General features: G+C 44.9%; 3 protein-coding genes across 4 annotated transcripts; 2 read left to right on the top strand and 1 right to left on the bottom strand.

Annotated features, from left to right (window-relative positions):
- The first annotated feature begins 6,927 nt into the window (after window positions 1-6,927).
- On the top strand, window positions 6,928-8,752 carry zgc:162608 (uncharacterized protein LOC100037332 homolog). Its single transcript, XM_057050717.1, has 4 exons — window positions 6,928-6,992; window positions 7,103-7,161; window positions 7,245-7,338; window positions 7,431-8,752. The coding sequence occupies exons 2-4, from the start codon at window positions 7,107-7,109 to the stop codon at window positions 8,242-8,244; spliced, it is 963 nt and encodes a 320-aa protein (XP_056906697.1). The 5' UTR covers window positions 6,928-6,992; window positions 7,103-7,106; the 3' UTR covers window positions 8,245-8,752.
- Window positions 8,446-12,739, bottom strand: LOC130535583 (zona pellucida-like domain-containing protein 1). 2 transcript variants are annotated; one of them, XM_057050715.1, is made up of 13 exons: window positions 12,563-12,739; window positions 12,385-12,489; window positions 10,838-11,523; window positions 10,638-10,763; window positions 10,330-10,556; window positions 10,042-10,232; window positions 9,890-9,962; window positions 9,716-9,813; window positions 9,554-9,637; window positions 9,318-9,489; window positions 9,101-9,200; window positions 9,001-9,024; window positions 8,446-8,924 (listed from the first exon to the last, which is right to left on the bottom strand). In XM_057050715.1, exons 4-13 carry the CDS (start codon window positions 10,729-10,731, stop codon window positions 8,770-8,772), a joined length of 1,218 nt encoding a protein of 405 aa, XP_056906695.1. In that variant the 5' UTR covers window positions 10,732-10,763; window positions 10,838-11,523; window positions 12,385-12,489; window positions 12,563-12,739; the 3' UTR covers window positions 8,446-8,769. The 2 variants fall into 2 exon arrangements, with proteins under 2 accessions (XP_056906695.1, XP_056906694.1); XM_057050714.1 differs by having other exon boundaries at window positions 10,838-12,489.
- Window positions 12,740-13,239: 500 nt separating this feature from the next.
- laynb (layilin b) lies at window positions 13,240-17,205 on the top strand. The gene is made up of 7 exons (XM_057050716.1): window positions 13,240-13,630; window positions 14,561-14,864; window positions 14,948-15,105; window positions 15,918-15,965; window positions 16,073-16,150; window positions 16,311-16,428; window positions 16,523-17,205. The coding sequence occupies exons 1-7, from the start codon at window positions 13,558-13,560 to the stop codon at window positions 16,827-16,829; spliced, it is 1,086 nt and encodes a 361-aa protein (XP_056906696.1). The 5' UTR covers window positions 13,240-13,557; the 3' UTR covers window positions 16,830-17,205.
- The last annotated feature ends 1,566 nt before the right edge of the window (window positions 17,206-18,771 follow it).

Raw genomic sequence — 18,771 nt, 5'->3', positions numbered from 1 at the left:
CTTATGGATTCTGTGAGGTGGGCCATAAAAACACTGTGGACCCTCTGTTGGACACATTGTTCTCTTCTCAGAACCTGGGAAATCCAGCATAAACCTGTATAAATAACCAATCAATGGCCTTTAAAATACTTTGCTTCTTATAAGAGTGGGGGAAAAAAGTGACCTCCAACTGCCTGTCGAGCAGTAATTTCAGTTGTGATCCCAAATTTTTTCGGCGCACTGCCTCCTTCTCTACCTCCATCCTTATCCTCCTATCACCCTCCCCTAGTGTCCCCTGCATAACTAGGAAGGGGTAGAGTTGCTGCAGCTTCCCAAGCGCACCCTTGTAGAGCTCCCGCACCTGGAGATACACATGTGCAAACACAACAGGGAGGTGACACAAAGCATCTTCAAAAAGCTGTAATTGGATAACACGTTTGAACCCCGCCCAAATGCAACACCGGTGACACATGCACGCATATGGGGTGACAGGTGGGTGCGAGCTGTACCATCTCCTCTTACGTCTTCGTCGTCGCCACAGTCCTGAGGGCTTTAAGGACAGCTTCAGAAAACAACAGCCTCTTTCGTACAGAGTGAAAGGAAATGTGATGGTAAACAGGAAAGCAGATGTAGTAATAAATTTGGCACTTCCCAACAAGATGTGAAAAGACAAGAAGCCATAATGTAAAGAAAACATGCATTTTTTTGAAAAGGCATCACAGGTGCAACCGGAGTTGCTCTGTATTTGGGGTGTTTTTGTCTGGTTTTATTCTGGGCAGTGTTACTGACAGCTGTAGCCATCTAGTGGGTGTTGTTGACTTTACATCAACGGTGGCAACAATGGAAACTTCTCTGTTGCCATTGTTTTTCTTTTGCAATGAAAAAATTAAATTGAACTATAGACCTCGGCAGTGAGCCGTCCCAGCTGCACGGTGACGGACTGGCTCTGTTGGAGCAGGAGGCTGTAAAATGTGCTGCTGCTAAAAGCCTCCAGATCCACCTGGTGTTCATAATCCCAGAACTCATCCAGGGTGTCTGAACTGACTGGAAGAGAGAGACGGAGACAAAGAGAGCAAAATGCAAATTAAAAACAGATGCATTTTAGCTCAAGGATGACTTTTGATTGCCACCATAATATCCTGCCAGAGGAAAATCAATGAGCTTCAAACATGTTGGCTGCATAAATAGGCCTCTATCCACTCTGATGTCTACTTCTGGGGACATGTGAAGTGCATTCATATTCAAAGTTTTTTTAAAGACATAGAAATATTATTAGATGTTAAACCCAGACAGGATCAGACAGTCGGCGCAACGTGACAGGAGCAGGTGTTGACCAGGGTTCCACGTTCAATGGGATCCACTTCTGGTTCAAGATTTGATCCAAAGTGGGCTCGGCCAGTGAATGGCTCATTGACGGATTGTGCTGGTTCTATGATGGATTCCAGAATGTAGTGGGTTGATACTCACCAATTTCAGGTTCAATGGTTTCCCAACAGAACATGAAACTGGAGAAAGGTCAGTATGTATGAATCTTTAGTCTGATCATTGTATGTATATAATATAGAAAATATAGCCTGCGTAGACCTCACCACCACCAGATACTGCCCCTGGAGGCATTATTTCACAACCTGTGACATTTGAACTGCCGTCACTTTTGCTGTTCTTCGGTGCACGAGATACCAGGTTTACAGAAAGAGTCCTTTCAACAGTAATAGGTTCGGTGGGTGTGACTCCCAGGAGCCAGTATTACATAAGATATCACAGGGGTCTTCTTCGACCAACAAAGTATAAAGGAATTGAGCGTTTGTCAGGTGCCCTCACTGACTCCCAGAGGATTTTGCTTAAATACAAGTTATGTAATATACTGACCTTTATGCCAGCCAATCACTGAGCAGAGCAGTGTGTGTGTGTGTGTGTGTGGTGTGTGTGTGTGTGTGTGTGTGTGTGTGTGTAAGGGTCGGTGCGTTGCATCGTATACCTGGTTGATTGGAGTCCTCTGTCATTCTAGCCAGCTGATTTCTGTGCATCCTCTTCAGTGAAGTCAACCTTGATCCTTTTGATGAGAAGTCCTCCATGTGGAAGGCCGACTGCAGGAGGCGGTACCGCACTCGGATTGGCTTCTTTTCGGGCCATCCGTACTCAGTAAACAGAATCTACACACGCAAGAGGTTGATTAAATGTCAAACCCATGCGTGATTAGTGCGGTTTTGCCTTTTCATCCACTAACCAGGACCGAAACACATGTGCAGAGGATGAAGGCGGCTCCAAACAGCAGTCCTCCAGTCACCAGCCAGTCCGGCCTCAACAGCAGGTTGCTTCTCTTTTTGATTCCCAACCTGGTCATGTGACGAGGGACAGGGGGAAAGAATGGCCCTGGTTCAAAGCATCGGCCTCCTGCAGGCATCACCCTCACGTACTAGGTGAAAAGAAAACGCGAGACACTGAGACAGATGATGGTGTGTGTTCTGTAATAAATTTGACATCGTCATCACCACCCGAGGGACATGTGTTTGGATTGTAATTGTGATTGAACTTGAATAGCGTTGAAAGATGGCGCAGGGCTTGAAAATATGTCAGATTTATTTACCATGTGTCTGTGTGGATGACTGCTCAGTTTAAACACGTAAACTCCAGGCTGGGTCAGAACTACTGAGAAAAACCTGGGAGGAGTCCAGGACAGGCTCAGCTGTTCCTCCAGCTTTCTGAACGCTCCCCAGTCAAAGTCGCTGTTTGTGTTGTACAAGTTGTCTCTGAGGCAAACGGAGTAACGGTCAAAGACGAGCAGAGATAAGCGCCAATTTATGACGGTAGAGATACACCTGGCAGGTGACTTACAGATCATACAGAGGGTAGTGGCGCGTGTCAACAGTGAAGAGGATGACATCACTCAGATGGAAACAGGCCGCGGGGTTTAAAATTCCAGTCACGCTCATTTTCCTCTCTTTTTCCTTGTTTTTCTCCTGATCAACCCACCTGTAGTCTATTCCTTGGCTGACATTGTCAATGTCAGCAATCTCCAACAAGTCACCCGAATAAACATCTGAAAACCACCACAGCGTCATCATGAGTGAACAGTATCCACTATATAGAAACCATTTGTTTGTTTCTGAGGTGGTTCTAATAAATAAACAACAAATAAAACACTTCTACATCAGTCTAAAAGACTTGCAGGTGTTCTGTTGCGACACACCTGAGCTCCAGGCATGCGGCTGCACGGTGACTGAGAGCATTTCCCGAAGCACTTCCTGGGTGCCGTCGAGGAGGCCAAAGAACCCTGCCCCTGCAATAAAACACCGAAGGAAGACGCCAGCGGGGATCAGACATGCGCAGCACATCAACTCAGCTGGTGTGAACGCATGTCTGCACCTGTTGTCTGAACAATATAGACCAGATGTGAGGAGCTGATTTGGGTGCCGCACAGGAGGCTTCCCCGTGAGTCCCATTGTTGAAAGACTGTCTTCAACAGGCTGCCTGAGATAGGTGACACCTGCACACGCACATAATGCCATTACTCATCCTGAACAGTTCATATTTATCTCTCACTTCCGTCTGAACGTTTAGTGTAACATGGTCGATCTATTCATCACAGCGAGATGATTCAAGATGTGCGTGTATAAATAGCACGAGAGGTGAACACAATGCCCTTTTGTTCCCGTCTCACCCGGTTATTGTGGACCAGCTCAGTTACTCCGCCCGTTCTACACTGGAGCTCGACTTCTGCCGCCGGTCTTCTCCTGCACGAGCCGTCACACGGACTTCTTCCTGGAGGCTGTCTACAAACGCACAGGCCCAGCTCTCCGTCATAGCCCTGGTAGTCGTCTGCAGACTGACACACCTGCATACAAATAAAACCAAATTCAATTTAACTGTGCTTGCGTGCGTCACTTCTCCATCAACCCTCTCTCCCTGTCAGCTCTGGTTCGGTGTGGAACTGGGTGAAAGGTGACACAGACTGCTGTGGAGGTCAGTGACAAATCTATAGGCTGCAGGTCACGGTTCTGACAGTATCTATTGTCATGTTCATCTAAACTAACGACTGCAGTCAGGCCTATCAGTGTCTTTATTCATGCATGATCTGAACAGATGCATCTCCTTTTGATATGTAAATGATATGGATCCTGGTTACCTTTGCTCTACTTTGGTGCTGGCATCCGTGTGTGTGTGTGTGTGTGCATGTGTGTGTGTGTGTCATGTGATTGTACAAGGTCTAACCTGCTCCCTACAGTGGAGTAACCACTGATATCTGTCCAAACAGTCTCCATACTGTGTACGTGTTTTTCCGTCTCGGCAGACATCGTACACCTTATGTACACACACGTCTCCATTGTTGGTAGGTTGGTAACCCGTAGTGCAGCGGCACTGACCATCCATAGCCTGCAGGAGGAAGAGAAGCACTTTCAGAGAGAAATTCTCTTCAGATTCTGACTGGATTCTTTTATTTAGGTGGTCAAAAGTCTTCTCAAGCCAATGAGAAAAAGTCAAAAGCGGATCCTCCAGTGAGGGAAAGTTTTCTGATGAGCAACAGATTGCTCAGGTTAAAGTCAAAGATGAAAACAGCGAGAATCTAATCTTGTATTATTGTGAGTGGAAATCTTAAAGAGAACTTGAGAAATAGACAGAGCAGATTAAGCTGTCACCTGGAATTGCTGCCCCTGTCCGGGGCAGACGCAAGAATCCTGACCCGACAATGGCTGTTGAGCCACTGGGCCACAGAGCAGGGGAGAAAGCAGACCTGGTCTGGGACAGTAGTGGTGAGGAGGACATTTGAGACAGTTGTCTGTGGACTCCGCACCAGCAGTCGGGCCATACGTCCCTTTAGGACAGGGGACTGGAGTGACACTACCCAGGGGACAGTAGAAACCTGGTAAAATAGATGCATGTATGATTGCTAATTTTCCCCAATAAATTATGCATTTTAAATTGTTGATTCTCAATATTAGACATACTCCGCCAGGAATATATTTAATAGAGTAATAATCAATTATTTATGTTCTTCTGGAAGCAAGAAGAATGATAAATACAGTGAGAACTGAAAAGGAAAATGAATGCAATAGATAATAGCTTTAACTTTAATGGTGAATGTTTTGCTGTAAAAGATCAATGTTTAGAGCTCAGCCTACCTGGGATGCAGGGGGGCCTTTCCTGGAAGCTGCCTTCGTGAACCAGAGTAACAAACAGAGCGATAAGCCTCAACACACACCTGAACCGTCTGCACCTGGACCTCCTTAACATGGGCAGCATTTCCAATTGCCGAAGTCCACGAAAATGGTTCTAAAATAACCTTTTCCCCCCTTGAAATGTCAATTTGGTCAGAACAGAAGAACAAACCTCTTACGTCTCAGGTTCAGCAGCCACTACCTGATCAGTTTGCAAAAAGTTTACTTGGAATAACTTTCCCTGGCCCGCTGAATGATTTATGAGGCCTGGGAGGTAAAGTGACAGTGACAACGGAGAGGTAGAGACCTGTGGGGAAACCAGAGAGTTGATCTGCCTGGTTCCACCAGATCATGTTGCAGCATTTGTTCTTCACAACCCTCCAGTAAAACTGATTAATGACTTGGCCGCCAGCGTTGTGTAAGCACGGCTTTGCTTTAGGGGAACTTGAGCACGAACGCCATCGTCATCACTGTCATCATCACCCAACCAGAGCAAAATCCCAAAACCAGGCTTCCCACAATCACATGAAACCCCAGAAATGAGCATCAAAAGGCTCAAATTGAAGTGAAAATACATTTTTGATTTTCTCATTACTATGTGTAATGATGATAGACACAGAATTTAGAATTTAGTCATTTTCTGCTTCAGTCTTCAATTATTGTCTCAATCCCAAAAAATTGGATTAGTACTAAACCGATTTTAATTTTTAATCCTTACAGAAGCAACACGCAAGGGTGCACAAATGTTGTAGGCTTATTAGGCCAATAAAAAAAATTGTGAAAAACCTAATCTTGCTGTCTTTCTAATTTTTTTTAACGAATCCCTCATTGACATTTTAAAATGCTACTTATGATTATTAGTGTCTGCATAAGAAAAACACAAACCATATTTTCATGTGGAATTTGCTGATTATGAAATGTATAAATACATTTATTGTGGCTATGACATGATGGCAATGTTACCTCTCTGATGGTGCACTTCTTGCCCTAATCTGCAGAGCATTAGCATGTACCAAGCTAACCATTAGCCAACAGATATGATTGATAGTAAGATAAGTCCTAGTCAGTATGCTGTTATTGTATTAAAGTCAGTGTTGGACTTTGGAAAATTCAAGTAACCTACATATTTCATTACGCAGGATATGGACTATGATCCCACAGTGACATCTCAGAGTTTAAATAAATGAACGGGGTTCACCTTTCACCCACATAGTCACAAGAGCACAATTCATCCACGTTGGATTGATGAAAGTGCAAGTTCACCATTTGGAGGCATTGGGTAACGTCGGTGGTGAAATGGAGCTGCAAGCGTCACAGCATCGCAACTGATGGGCGCCACATGTGACCATGTTGATTTGTGCGCTGGAAAAAACAACACACACATACGCACACAGTTTATCATTATCAAGTGTGTTTAATGAGGCTGTCTTGTTGTAGCAAGCCACACAAACATTGCTCAAATAAACTTTCGGTCATAACAAGACTTGGGCATGGGGTGGAACTGAAGATTCATATAACGTCATTCAGGTTCCTGGAAAAACAAACATAAACTTGTGGAACCTCATTAAGAGAGGAGAACGTAGCAGCAGCTCTGCTGCATTTCTGTTAAATGACTCTTTGTCTCAGATTATGATGTTCACACTGTGTCATGTACCTTCCTTGAACAAGCGTCAACACAGGCAGAAATTATGAATGCGTGCATGTACGCGTGCGCCTGTGAATGTTGTATTCCGTCATCTTCATTGACCTTCCACGTGTTTACTGTTGACACAGGCAGAGTTTGTGCCGCCACTGATAACAGGGACCTTTATAAGTGTGCTGGGAGCAGAAGTCCTGATGCAGACCTCTGAACATCAGGTAAAGACCAGATATTGATTCCCTCGTGTTGTCGAGGGTTCTGACTGATAATCAGGGTTTCTCTATTTATCTTTAATGTGAGCTTCTCTTTATTGCCTATTGTTGAACAGAAAAATGAACACACCTTTAACAGTCGTGATCTTCACCCTGTCATTCATGACAATCTCAGGTATATTAACTCTATATTCATATATAATGCTAGTTATATGCGATCTATTTCCTTTTCTCATGTTTGTCTTCATGCCTGTTTAGCGTATCCACTTCAGCGTAAAAGCAGAGAGGCAGACTGGACCAACTCACAGGCCAACCGAGCTGATGACAAGACTGAATTAACAAAGAATGTGGAGTAAGTTGATTAAACTGCATCGCAAATGGGTTTTGCTCAGTGAAATATTGAAAAAGAGATACATTATAAATGGATTTCCCCTCCCTCTTTAGAAAAATCTACAAGAGCCACATCGATAGCAGCGACCTGTACAACCAGGAAGATTCTAATAAAAATCCAATTGCAGAAGAAATGCAGCGCAAACTTAACATGGAGTCAGAGCGTCTGCGTGTTCGTCTGCGCCAAGAGCTGGCGGAGCTGCGGGAGAGACTGTCCCAGTCTCCCGCCCACCTCGGCCAGGCCAGCATGAGGGAGCGTCTGGCTCCCCTTGCCCAGGAACTCCAGCGCTCCCTCAGCAGCAACACTCAGGATCTGTGCAGTCAGCTGAACCTCTATCTGCAGAGCCTGGAGGGGCCGCAGGCCCAGACGGAGGCGGTGGCGCCGCTCTACTGGGAAGCTTTCGAGTGGATGAGCCAAACTCTGGAGCGCAGCAGCTCCAAGGTGGCCCAGGTCATCAGCGACTTCCACACAAAATCCATAGAGGAGCTCCAACATCTGAAAGAGATCAGCAGCAGTGAGAAGGATGGAGCTGAGTCAGAGCTCTGGCGGGAAATGAGCTCCAGGTTGGAACAGGAAGTGAGCTCCCTCAAAGCGGAGGCCCGCGACAGGGTGGAAGCTCTGAAAGCAAAGCTTGCCGCTGCGCTGCAAACTGAGCGGCCCCAAAAGGCTGAACTGATAGCCAACATGGAGCAGTTCTGTCAGAGTTCAGTCCTGCAGGACCAGGCTTTTCAGGCCCGGCTGGAGAGGCTGTTTCAGGGGATCTGGGACTCATCCAACCCCTCACTTTCTTCATCGGGGGGCTCTTTGACTGATGACTTCACAGTCCAACTCTCTGATCTGATCCACGACATCCTACACTCAGTGTAGCGAAGCCAACATAAAACACTTTTCTAGTAAAGTAAGAAGCCTGTAAATATGTGTGACTGTATTAATTGTTCCATTTTCTATGTCAGTATAACTGAGAGAGAGAGAGAGAGAGAGAGACGGAGAGAGAGAGAGAGAGAGAGAGTGTGTGTGTGTGTGTGGTGTGTGTGTGTGTGTTATGTAAAAAGATGTTGCAATAACAGATATCTGACTCCAAACTTTATTTATATTCTGCTCAATACAAAAACAGGTCAATCATATCAAAATTCTGTACAAGATGGCAAAAACTATGTTAATAATGTGAAACATCTTTAACTGCACTTGTTGTTCTTCTTTGCTAAAATGCTGTTCAGCTTTTTTTCATCTCATTTCCTTCTGTCAATAAATGCAACACATTAGCGAGAAAAGGTTAGGAAATATTCCCCTGCGTATTTTTGGAGATATAATAAAAACACACATTGTAAGATTTTATATTCTCACAATAAACATTAAAAGGAAACATGAGGCAGAGGCCCTTTGGCTCCCGTGTCAGTTGAAAGCACGAGGGATGCCGCCCGCCCAATAAAACTTCTTCAGCACAAACCAGCCACCCAGGACCAATAAGACGGCCGCAGCCGAACCAAAGACCACACCCACCGCCACGCCAGTGACATTCACCTCGTCTTCCGACGCCACATCCTCACCTGATTAGTGGGAGGATTGCCACGGTTACATGTAATAATAAACCAACGTCAGTGAATTACTTGGATCAATACTCACTGTAGGGGGCTGCAAGCGGCTTTTCTGAGGGAGGGAGCGAGACAGAGTCAGCAAAAAGGCTTCAGTCATTCGGTGGGTTTGTTCATTTGTTGGGTCTAACCTTCGTTGGCCATGTAAAGCGGTCCAAGTGAGAGAGTGGCAGAATCTGTACTTTGTCTCCCAAAAGGAGTCAGAGCTCTTCTCCTCCTGTTTCCGCAGGCCTGAAAAGACAAAGCTGCTGAATTGATATTCAGATCATCTGATGGGTCTCGCCTTTCATTTCCCGTAATCTCCCAGATGACATCATGGCCAAAGACGAGCCTCTTTTTTAAACTCACAGAGAGCAGCTCTTGGCATTTGTTGGGCTCGCACAGCCTCAGTATGCAGTGCACGTAGATGCTGGACTTAGGCTGGTCGCGGTGCTGAACGAAGCGGAAGGCCTCAAAGTCAAAGCGTGCGACCGTGGAGAGGCCGTTGCTGGTCACGGATGTGCGTTGCTCCACTGAACATCTGTTGGACATTGGTTGGTTAACGCGTCTAAAGAGGCGACATCACTCGCTGCATGCTTCCGTACCCAGTGAAGAAGTTGTGCTGCTCTGTCTGCGACATGTTGTATGCAGTGGGTGTAGCAAAGCAGTGATCCAACAAGATGTAGAAACTGCACACAGGGCAGAGTTGTTAATTACTACATTTGTTTTAAGATTAAATTACAATAATCAGAAAAATTTTGCCTTACTTTCCGGTCAGATTGACAGCTTTCACCTCCACATAGACCCTACTTCGCAGTTCCAGGCCCGATGACGGTACCACTAACTGATAACTGTAGTTGGTGTCCTGAATAATCCGGGACATAAAATGTGTTTTCTTTATTTCCTGTCTCAAAAGAGCCCAATTATCGACCAAAACTCACATTGAAAACAGCCATTTTCAGCGTGTCGATAAAGGTGCCGTTACTGTCGCTGGTGGCTACGGAAACTGATGAGCTGAAGAGGGAAGAAACAGTTACGTTTGCACAACAGATCCATCGAAATTCTCTTTTTCAAAATTCTGAGAGACACTCACGCCACAATCTGAGTGTTATTGATCAGATACTCCAGCGGGTATCGGCAGGAGAAGTGGTAGTGGAGGTCCGTAGAGTAGCTGATGATTCCCTGGTCGGACCTGGGCGTGTCGATGTACCCGGTGATGATGACCGACTGGATAGTCAAGAAGCTGCTGAAAGGCCCGGCGGGGTCAGGCGCTTCATCCACAATCTGAATGCAAGAATAAATACAAAAATACAGATGTTTGTAACACTTGTTTGTCTTTGCTGTTGTGGTGTTTTGGTGTTTCACCTTGACCTTCTCTGACCTGCAGCGACTGGCGGCAGGAGTTGTCCTGGCTGTGGTTGACAGGAAGCTGGTAGCGGATCACCGGCGGGTCCACGCTGATGTCAACAGAGCCCAGGCAGTCAGAGATGTTATGGTTGCTATTCAGAGCCAGGTTGGAGGCGTTGAAACCGGCCCACTTGGCACTGCACAGGTTCACCTCCAGGGTGATCACAGTGGTGCCACAGTCCACAGTTAGGTCCGAATTGTCTAAGAAACACAAAGACGAAAACGGAAACTTTGAAATTCTATGGACTTGTTCATTGCAGTGGGCTGGTTGGTTGCACATACCTGGGATTCTGTCATACTCAGAAGAACAGTTATAAACGCACTGGGCTGGCTGTAGTAATATGACCAGTAGAGGGAGACAAAGGTAAAGGTCCATGTTTTCTGGAGGTGCAGACAGACGTTCAAGCCCTGCATAAATAAGGAGAAAAAAAATTGGAATTCCAGAGTGAACCAGTGAAGCTACAAACGGAGAAGGGTCTTACCTTAAGGAGTGCCTGAGTGGGTGCCACGGAGGTTCTCCCAGAACGTGGCTTTTATAGAGTTTGGCCACCTCGAGATACCCAAAACCACATAGGTGTGACTCTCAAACCCGCCCCTGGATTAGCGTCGACTCAAGACACATGCACCCACATGCACCCGTGCATGTTTGGCGTGTTTTTGTCAGATGGGCTTAAGTGGTTCGATTTAATATCGAAAAATCTAATGCAAACTAATTCAAAACAATCTTTAACACAGCAGATGGGATTTTCGATTTCTATTCAATCAAAAAATAATTGGCAAAGATTTGAGGTGAATTTAACACTAATCTACTGTCTGGTTGTGTACTTTTGTCCTGGATTTGGATGAGGCATCTTTAAAATGTCCAGTCCAAAAAATCAAACTAATGTTGTGAATCTTTGCCTTTTGCAGATTTGATCTGTTGTAAATACAGTAACGCGATCATCCACCCAACCTGCAGAAAACTTCCCCTCTATTGTCTGCATAGAGTCACACTGCAGGTGAAGTTGCTGAAGGCCACAGCCGTCAATGCTCAACTGAGAAGACCCAATTGTTCACCAGAAGCGGGCCTGAAAAGGATCGGTGCTTTTCTTATCATAGTGCCCATGGTGAGAGCTGGCATTTGTCACAGGATCTGCACACAATGAGTCACGATCTCACCTGAGTCACCCTGAAAAAAGATGGCAAAATTAGAGGTTTGAGGAGACGTGCTGTATTTGACAAGCACACACTTTAAGACAGATAATCACTGCAGTAGTGTCCCTTTGGCGTGGGAATATTGCACATCTCATAACATCCCACTGTTGTCTTCTAATGTTCAATAATTCAGTTTACTCCTGTTTTATTGGTAAGAGGATTTTGCTGGACATAGTGTCATTCAATTGTGAGGGATGCACTCAAAACATTTCTTCTCATCATTATTATACTATATGTTTTTATGAAGTTTAGAATAGAGTGTTTTTTGCCACCATTGGGCCACAAACATGATTTGTTTCATGCACAGATTTCCATATGACATCCCATAGTTTTGTAAAATCACAGGGAGCAGGTAACCCTACCTGCAATTCTAAGTTGTAATTCATTTCTACCTGTCGTAGCAGGTCTGAATTAATTTTAAAATGTTATTACAATACATTTATTGCTGCCCAAACAGAGACACAGAATAAAGTTTTGACTTTTAAATACCACGTTAGTTTTACTATATGTGTTATTAGCATTATTTGCCTTAAATATAGACAATATTGCAACTACCATTAATGAATCATAATGTCTCTTGTGGCATTAGTAGACCAAAACATTATGATGTGATGGAGGGTTCTAGAATAATCAGTCAACAGGAGAAATACACCAGCAGGGAGAAACTGGGAAGCCCATTTGTCCTCATCCTCATCCAGCTTCTGAAGATGTCAAACAACGGTCTTTTTGCAGCGACTTGTAGCTGCAGGATCCAATCGTTCAGGCTGATGTCAGGTCTGATAATATGATGACCGTGGCCCACAGATACGGGGGCACAGAGCTCTGTATAATTCACCTGACCGGAGCTGTAGAAATGTGGTCTCTGGGTCCAGATAGGATCCAACCAAATCTGGAGGCTTTGCAGCATCCTTTCCTCGATGACAGCATCCCAGCAAGTTTACTGTTCATCATCAGATGGAAAAACAATGGGAGTGAGATGTGTGAGGTCAGTCTGCAGACATCCTGGAACCAACCTCAGAGAGCCTTCCCACGACTGTAGCTTGAGATGAGAGCAGTCACCATCACAGCCCTCTTCCATCCACACACTCAGGAAGCCACTGGGACGATGGTTTGCAGTCCTGGGAGCAGCCAAGAGCCCAAGAGAACATCCTTCCAAACATCTCAGGTGAAAGACCTGAAGATAACAACGGTGGCGTGGAAACAGTTTTGAGAAAGACCAGTTAGCTCAGTGGTTTTTTGAAAATGTGTTGGACATGTCTTCCACCTCTCCCTTCCTCCCATCAGCGGTCGGGGGCCTTCGTCAAATCAACACAGTCTGCAATCAGCGAGGAAGACTTGAGTCAACCAGCCAGGGAGCAGGTGATGGAAGAGGCCTCCTGGCGTTTGGAGCCGAACATATCTGAGAATTTGATGTTTTCACTGTCGTTTTCACTGTCCCTTAATCTCTCGTAGAACACACACACAAACACACACACACACACACACACACACACACACACACACACACACACACACACACACCTATGATCTATTTAAAGAAATTGAACAATTTTAATAAAATGGGACGTCCTTCATATCATCATAAAAAATATTATCATAAATATAAGAATTGTGGGCACTCGTATTTATATACATGATAATATCATTCAAGCTGTGTTATTAATTCACTGTTTGCGAAGGGCGTCTGTGCACAGATCTGCTCTTCCCGTGCGCGTAATACGATTTCGCATATTTAGTGATCTTGGACCTAAAAGGACAAAAGGGAAAGAAGCGAAGCGTCTGCTGTGTTTCTTAAAGTCTGGGGCTGACTCCTGACTTTCCCCCCTCAGTCAGACGCCATCTACCCGCCTCCACATACTCGACTCACTTTGTTCTGGACGGATTCTGCTGGTTTCTTTCTCTTCCTAATCAATAACATGCGTTTACGGCAGCGGTTGATATTCAAAGGTTGATCCGATGTCTCGCCTTCGAGAGTAACCGACCAAAACATTCGGGGGAACATGTGGAGATGGATTTTATGAAGCTGTTTGGCACCGTCATCGCCGTTTTGTTCCACCCTGGATGCGCTTCTAGACTAAATGGTAAGTATGACAAGAAAGAAAACTCTGCAGATCAACAGTAGTTTGATTTAATTCCCCTTTATGTATCAATAAATCTGTTTTATTAACCTTTGTATACCGCTGATCACGCTTTAATGGAGTTTATATTTTACTTGCGCGCACTGGGTCCTATTTTTTTGTAAGTTTAACAGTTTTTCGGACGCCTGCTGGACTCAGATATGTGCGGAATTATGTTAACCAGGCTGCAGCTGCAGCGCATGATGCTGTGGAAGATCAGCACCAGCGTGTTTACCAGGCAGAACATTGATTTAAAGTCAGGAGGTCTCATTTAAAGCCACGTTATCCATAACTGGAGCCTGCGTGCGTCCAATTACCTCGAGTCAAATAGCGTGTGTCCTTAATGCCGTGGCCTTTAATGTAATTCTATAAAATCCACAGGGGGAGAAATTCCGATATGGACAGTAAATGAAGAGACGAAAGCGTCTGGAAATTGGTGCTCTCACAGCCAAAGTATAATGTAGGCAATGGAACAATATGGATCTAATGTATTTATTTTTCAGGGCCGGATTGGATTAGGTAATATAGCATGAAAAAATCTAAAGTATAAATGTACAAAGTAAATTTGATGACCTGTAATTATATACTGTGAGTAGGCCAGTGATAACAGATACATATAATTATTTTGGTAGTGGTGGAAGTATATTTTCTTTCCAAAAAATTGCAGCAAAGGGGAAACACACCATTCTCACACATGTAAGGGCACTTTGGAATCAATCCATTTAACCTTTTGGTCTGTGGGGAAAAACCTGCCGTCCTGGGTGTGGGTAACATCTGGCTGGAGCTGGAATTGAACCTGCTGAAGCTGCATCTTTATTGTGGATGAAACCAATCAGGAGCCTTTGTGAGATTTGTTGTGATGTTCATTGATTCATTTTGATTTCCCGTCTGCAGGTCAAAAGATCTGTCGGCGTGGGACAGAGCGCCCGTGCTACAAGGTGTCCTACATACAAGACAGCCGACGGAGGCTGACCTTTGAGGATGCCAGCCGGGCCTGCAGAATGGAAGGTGGCGAACTACTCAGCATCCAAACAGAAAGCGAGCAGCGGCTGATAGAGAGGTTCATCCATCAGCTGCAGGCTGGAGATGGAGACTTCTGGATTGGCCTCCGTCGCAGTCCAGAGCGCTCCTCATCTGGTGCGAGCCCAGTGTGCCCCTCCCAGTACTACTGGCTGGATGGAAGCAAGGCTAAGTACAGGTTTTTGTCACAGATTCAGCAGTTGTTCATCCATCTCACCTAAATGGGGACAGAAGTCTGAGAGTTTTTTGTATTCCCAATAGGAACTGGCACTGGGACGAGCCGTCATGTGGCGGAGAAATGTGCGTGGTTCTGTACTATCAGCCTTCGGCACCACCTGACGAAGACGGTCACTTCCTGTTCCAGTGGAATGACAACAACTGCAACTCCAAGAACAACTTTGTCTGCAAATATTCAGAGGGTGAGTTAGAGGTTTTGTGAGAGCGAGTTAGGAATGCGTCTCTTTGGGAATTCTTGGATTTATTTGATGCTAAACCACCTAACAGGCCCAATCACGAGCCCACTTTCTCTATGGACTTACCTTTATAGGTAGCAGGGTAACTGGCAGGCGTCGTTTCCAGAATGATGCATTCACTGTCATCAGGAACTCAACCATGTGCTCGGCTGTGAAAGAGAATGTACATTAGGCTGCTTTTGCATGCTCAGACATTAACAAATTTGCTTACAAATAGCTTTCTATGTAAATTTCACCTTTCTTTCGAAGATTTTTCTTTCCAGGACTTTTTTTCCTAGTCAGCAAAAAACGAGTTTCAACTTTTAACCTCATTTCTATTTGTTTACTGGCCCTAATCGCTCCACCATGCAAAGAGCTGCTCCCACGCAAAAAAAACAAGTCAAATACATCAACCTTGTAAATAAGAGCAATCGTCCACATGCTGCGACACATCACATGTTTCAGATGAGGACCTGAGAGGAAGCGGTTCAGACCGGTGGAGCCGGAAATGTGTGCATTTCTTATCAGCCCAAAAACGTACTTTCTGACTGATATCACAACACTGCGCTTACAGAAGGGTCAGGAGCCCGTGATGTAGTGCACTGACCACCGGTTGGCACGGAAATTGCAAAATAAATACATGATTAAACATACGTGTGGGCTGGACAGCCTCACCTTCACTTTAGTTTCTGCTTTTCTGCCAAATGGGATTTAGTGTTTCGTGTCTTTGCATTTCATCAACTGTCTCTATGACCTTTCGCGTTTCCTGTCGTCCACAGTAAAGACACCAGTATTTAGAGAGGAAGAGAGCAGAGGAGCCAATGCAGGTACATTTAGAAACTCTCCGCCTCGTGCGCATCGCCAAGTGCCTGTAGTTGTGCTTTTGTAGGCATAATGGATCACGTGGATCATTGTGCTTTATGGTTTTCCACAGTTCCGTCGCTCAGACCAGCCGTGGCGTCGACTACCACAGAAACAAATGAGAGAATAAAAATGGGACTAACTGAGACAGGTACAGCTGGCTCACTACTGTGTTTCTTTTCTTCATGTCTTTGTTCATAACTTTAGAAGGAGCTGAATTCATATCACTCTTATCCATCTTTATTAAATCAGGTTACGGTGTTTTGCTAAACCTTTTACTGTATTGATAGGTAGATATTTTTATTTTGCAGTGTCGGTCTCAGAAACGCTCCCGTACATTTCCTATGTCCTGTACGGAACCGTTCCGGCACTGTTGCTGCTCCTGATTGCAGCTGCAGGCTTCTTCTGCTACAAACATCACGCTAAGAGGTACAGACAGAGAAGGTGTTACACAAGTAGGCCTTTGGACACGAAAGACTCATTTATTCTCCAACATTCTCTGGGTCTCTTGGGTCTCCTCCAGGAGGAAGACACAGACCAACACCAGCAGATCTAAGCCTCAGATGGGGGGCGCAGTCTCACCATATGCCGTACAAGGACCTTATGCCTTTAGCGACATTACCAAACTGGACGGTGGCCCGCCTGCGGACGTGGTGACAAAGTACCCTGGCCTTCCTCCCCAGCAATCCCAGTGCAATGATTATGAGAATGTGCCGTGCCCAGAGAGGGAAAGCTGCTTCGTCACCAACGATATTTACGAGAGCTCCAAAGCTCAGAGTCGGCGCGGCCGTGGCCGCAGCGGCTGGGTGGAGAATGAAATCTACGGGTAACACTGGCGACAGAAGCCAGCGTTCTTCATCTCTTTCTGCTTCCACACCTGACTGTAAAGTTGTGTCCAGAGATTTCTCTTCACAGGTGCATTCTGGGAATACAACTTCATATAACCAGAACTGGGAACATAAACCACAGTAATAATGCATGTAAAACTTGACAAATACTCTCTATTAAACATGATTTTCATTAATAACCAGACTAGTGAGTGTACAGATATGGTACAATAGTAAATCTGTGCTTTGAGCTAACAATACCGGCATGCTAACGGACGGATATTTGGTCTGAATAAACCTCTCTGTTGATTTACTTTATCATTGCAACTCTGCTGTGTAACCTTGTGAAATATATTAAATATTTATATTCATCTATAAATGGTTTATTGTTGATACCTGAACATTTATAAACCAGGCTTACCAAATCAGGCTTGTCAAATCTCCCCAAAAAGGGAAAAAAAGCATTTAAACTTGCGACTGTTTACAATAGCTTTGTTAATGCAGATATTTATATGTTTAACCATGTTAGGCAAGATTTGGTGATTATGCCATAAACCATCCAAATAAATGCCCCGATTTTCCAATTTGATGTCCATAAAAGATTAAAAAAAGAGCCCATGATGGCTCTCTGGCCTGTAAAAGAATATTCCCACTTTCTCCGAGTTGTGTCAGCCCTAGGGAAGCTTTCCTGTTTATACTCTGATGTCAGGGAACAGGACAGTACAGGCGGAAGCACTGATGACAGCGCTGTGCTGACCCCACCAAACCCCAAAGCTGTGGCTTTTCCCGACTCTGGCCTGTGTGAGAACCTCTCTGGGCTTTTTGGGAGTGTGGAATGTGAACTCATTCCTCTGCATCTGAACACATGTAAGCCCCTGCAAGTGCAAACTAATAACGGATCCTACTTTATTGAACGCAGATGTCTGGGTTAGTAAAAGCCGAGCGTGTTTTTGGTCAGTGTCTTGGAAACACATAGAGAGCAAGTAAAGGGAGGCCTGAGTATGTTCTAGGAAAGTGTTAGACAGGAAATGCCATCAGCACATCTGGAACTCTTATACTCGGAAAGTCTACGCGTGACAGCGGAGGCCTTCGAAGTGTTGCCTGGCCACTTAAGTCATCGAACTTTCTTTGTTCCTTTGAGCTGAAGCATGTGACGCCTACCTGCATTTTACTAATGACTGAATTACAGGGTTTCGGATGAGGTTTGGAGGCTGAACGGGACAGTGCTGTAGTTGAAATCTATTAATGAAATTAATAAATACAGATAAAAAAGTTATCAAAGGAGAGAGTTGTGAGTTACAACATCTGCTAGCAATGTGCCCAGACGGAGGAGTTAAAATACAAAACTGTACAGCCACGGTTTAGCTTTCTATTCTGACCAACAGAGGGCGCTGTAATGCAGATGATAGAGGCGTCTATAGAAGCTGGATAAAAAAATAGTTCCGCAAAAGGTCTTATGCGTTATATAATTTCACCTAACTATATAGAAATGCTTTAACATTGTTATTTAGCAAATGCTGCATTTGTTTCTCATTTGCACTGTCAGAATTATAAATAAAGCTTTGTGAGATTTGCTTTCTGTCAAAAATGTGCAAAACTTTTATTTATTCCTCGCATTCTTGCATGCTACTGCGAACGCGCACAAAGGGGGAAGTGTCAGAAACAGTGTCGTGCATGCGCTTTGAAGCGTGCGTTTTAACGCACCTGAGGGGAGCAACTTCAAAGTTACCCATGCGTGCTATCGAGAAGCGCAGGCAGGCGAACACATTTCAGAATAGCAATTTTACCGGTTGACGTAAGAGGTGGGTCTGGTTGTCTAGGCAACCAATTGGCACTGAAGTGTGGAGCGGCTCCGAAGCCCCGCCCCCTGTACAAATACCCCATGGCTTTGACGTCAATACACGTCAACGGGAGAACATGATGCCTCTTTGCAAGTCAACTCGTG

The sequence above is a fragment of the Takifugu flavidus genome, chromosome 12, assembly GCF_003711565.1.
Source record: "Takifugu flavidus isolate HTHZ2018 chromosome 12, ASM371156v2, whole genome shotgun sequence".
NCBI lineage: Eukaryota > Metazoa > Chordata > Actinopteri > Tetraodontiformes > Tetraodontidae > Takifugu > Takifugu flavidus.
Note: the sequence above shows the minus strand (reverse complement) of the source record. Positions and strands in the feature narration are given on the sequence as shown.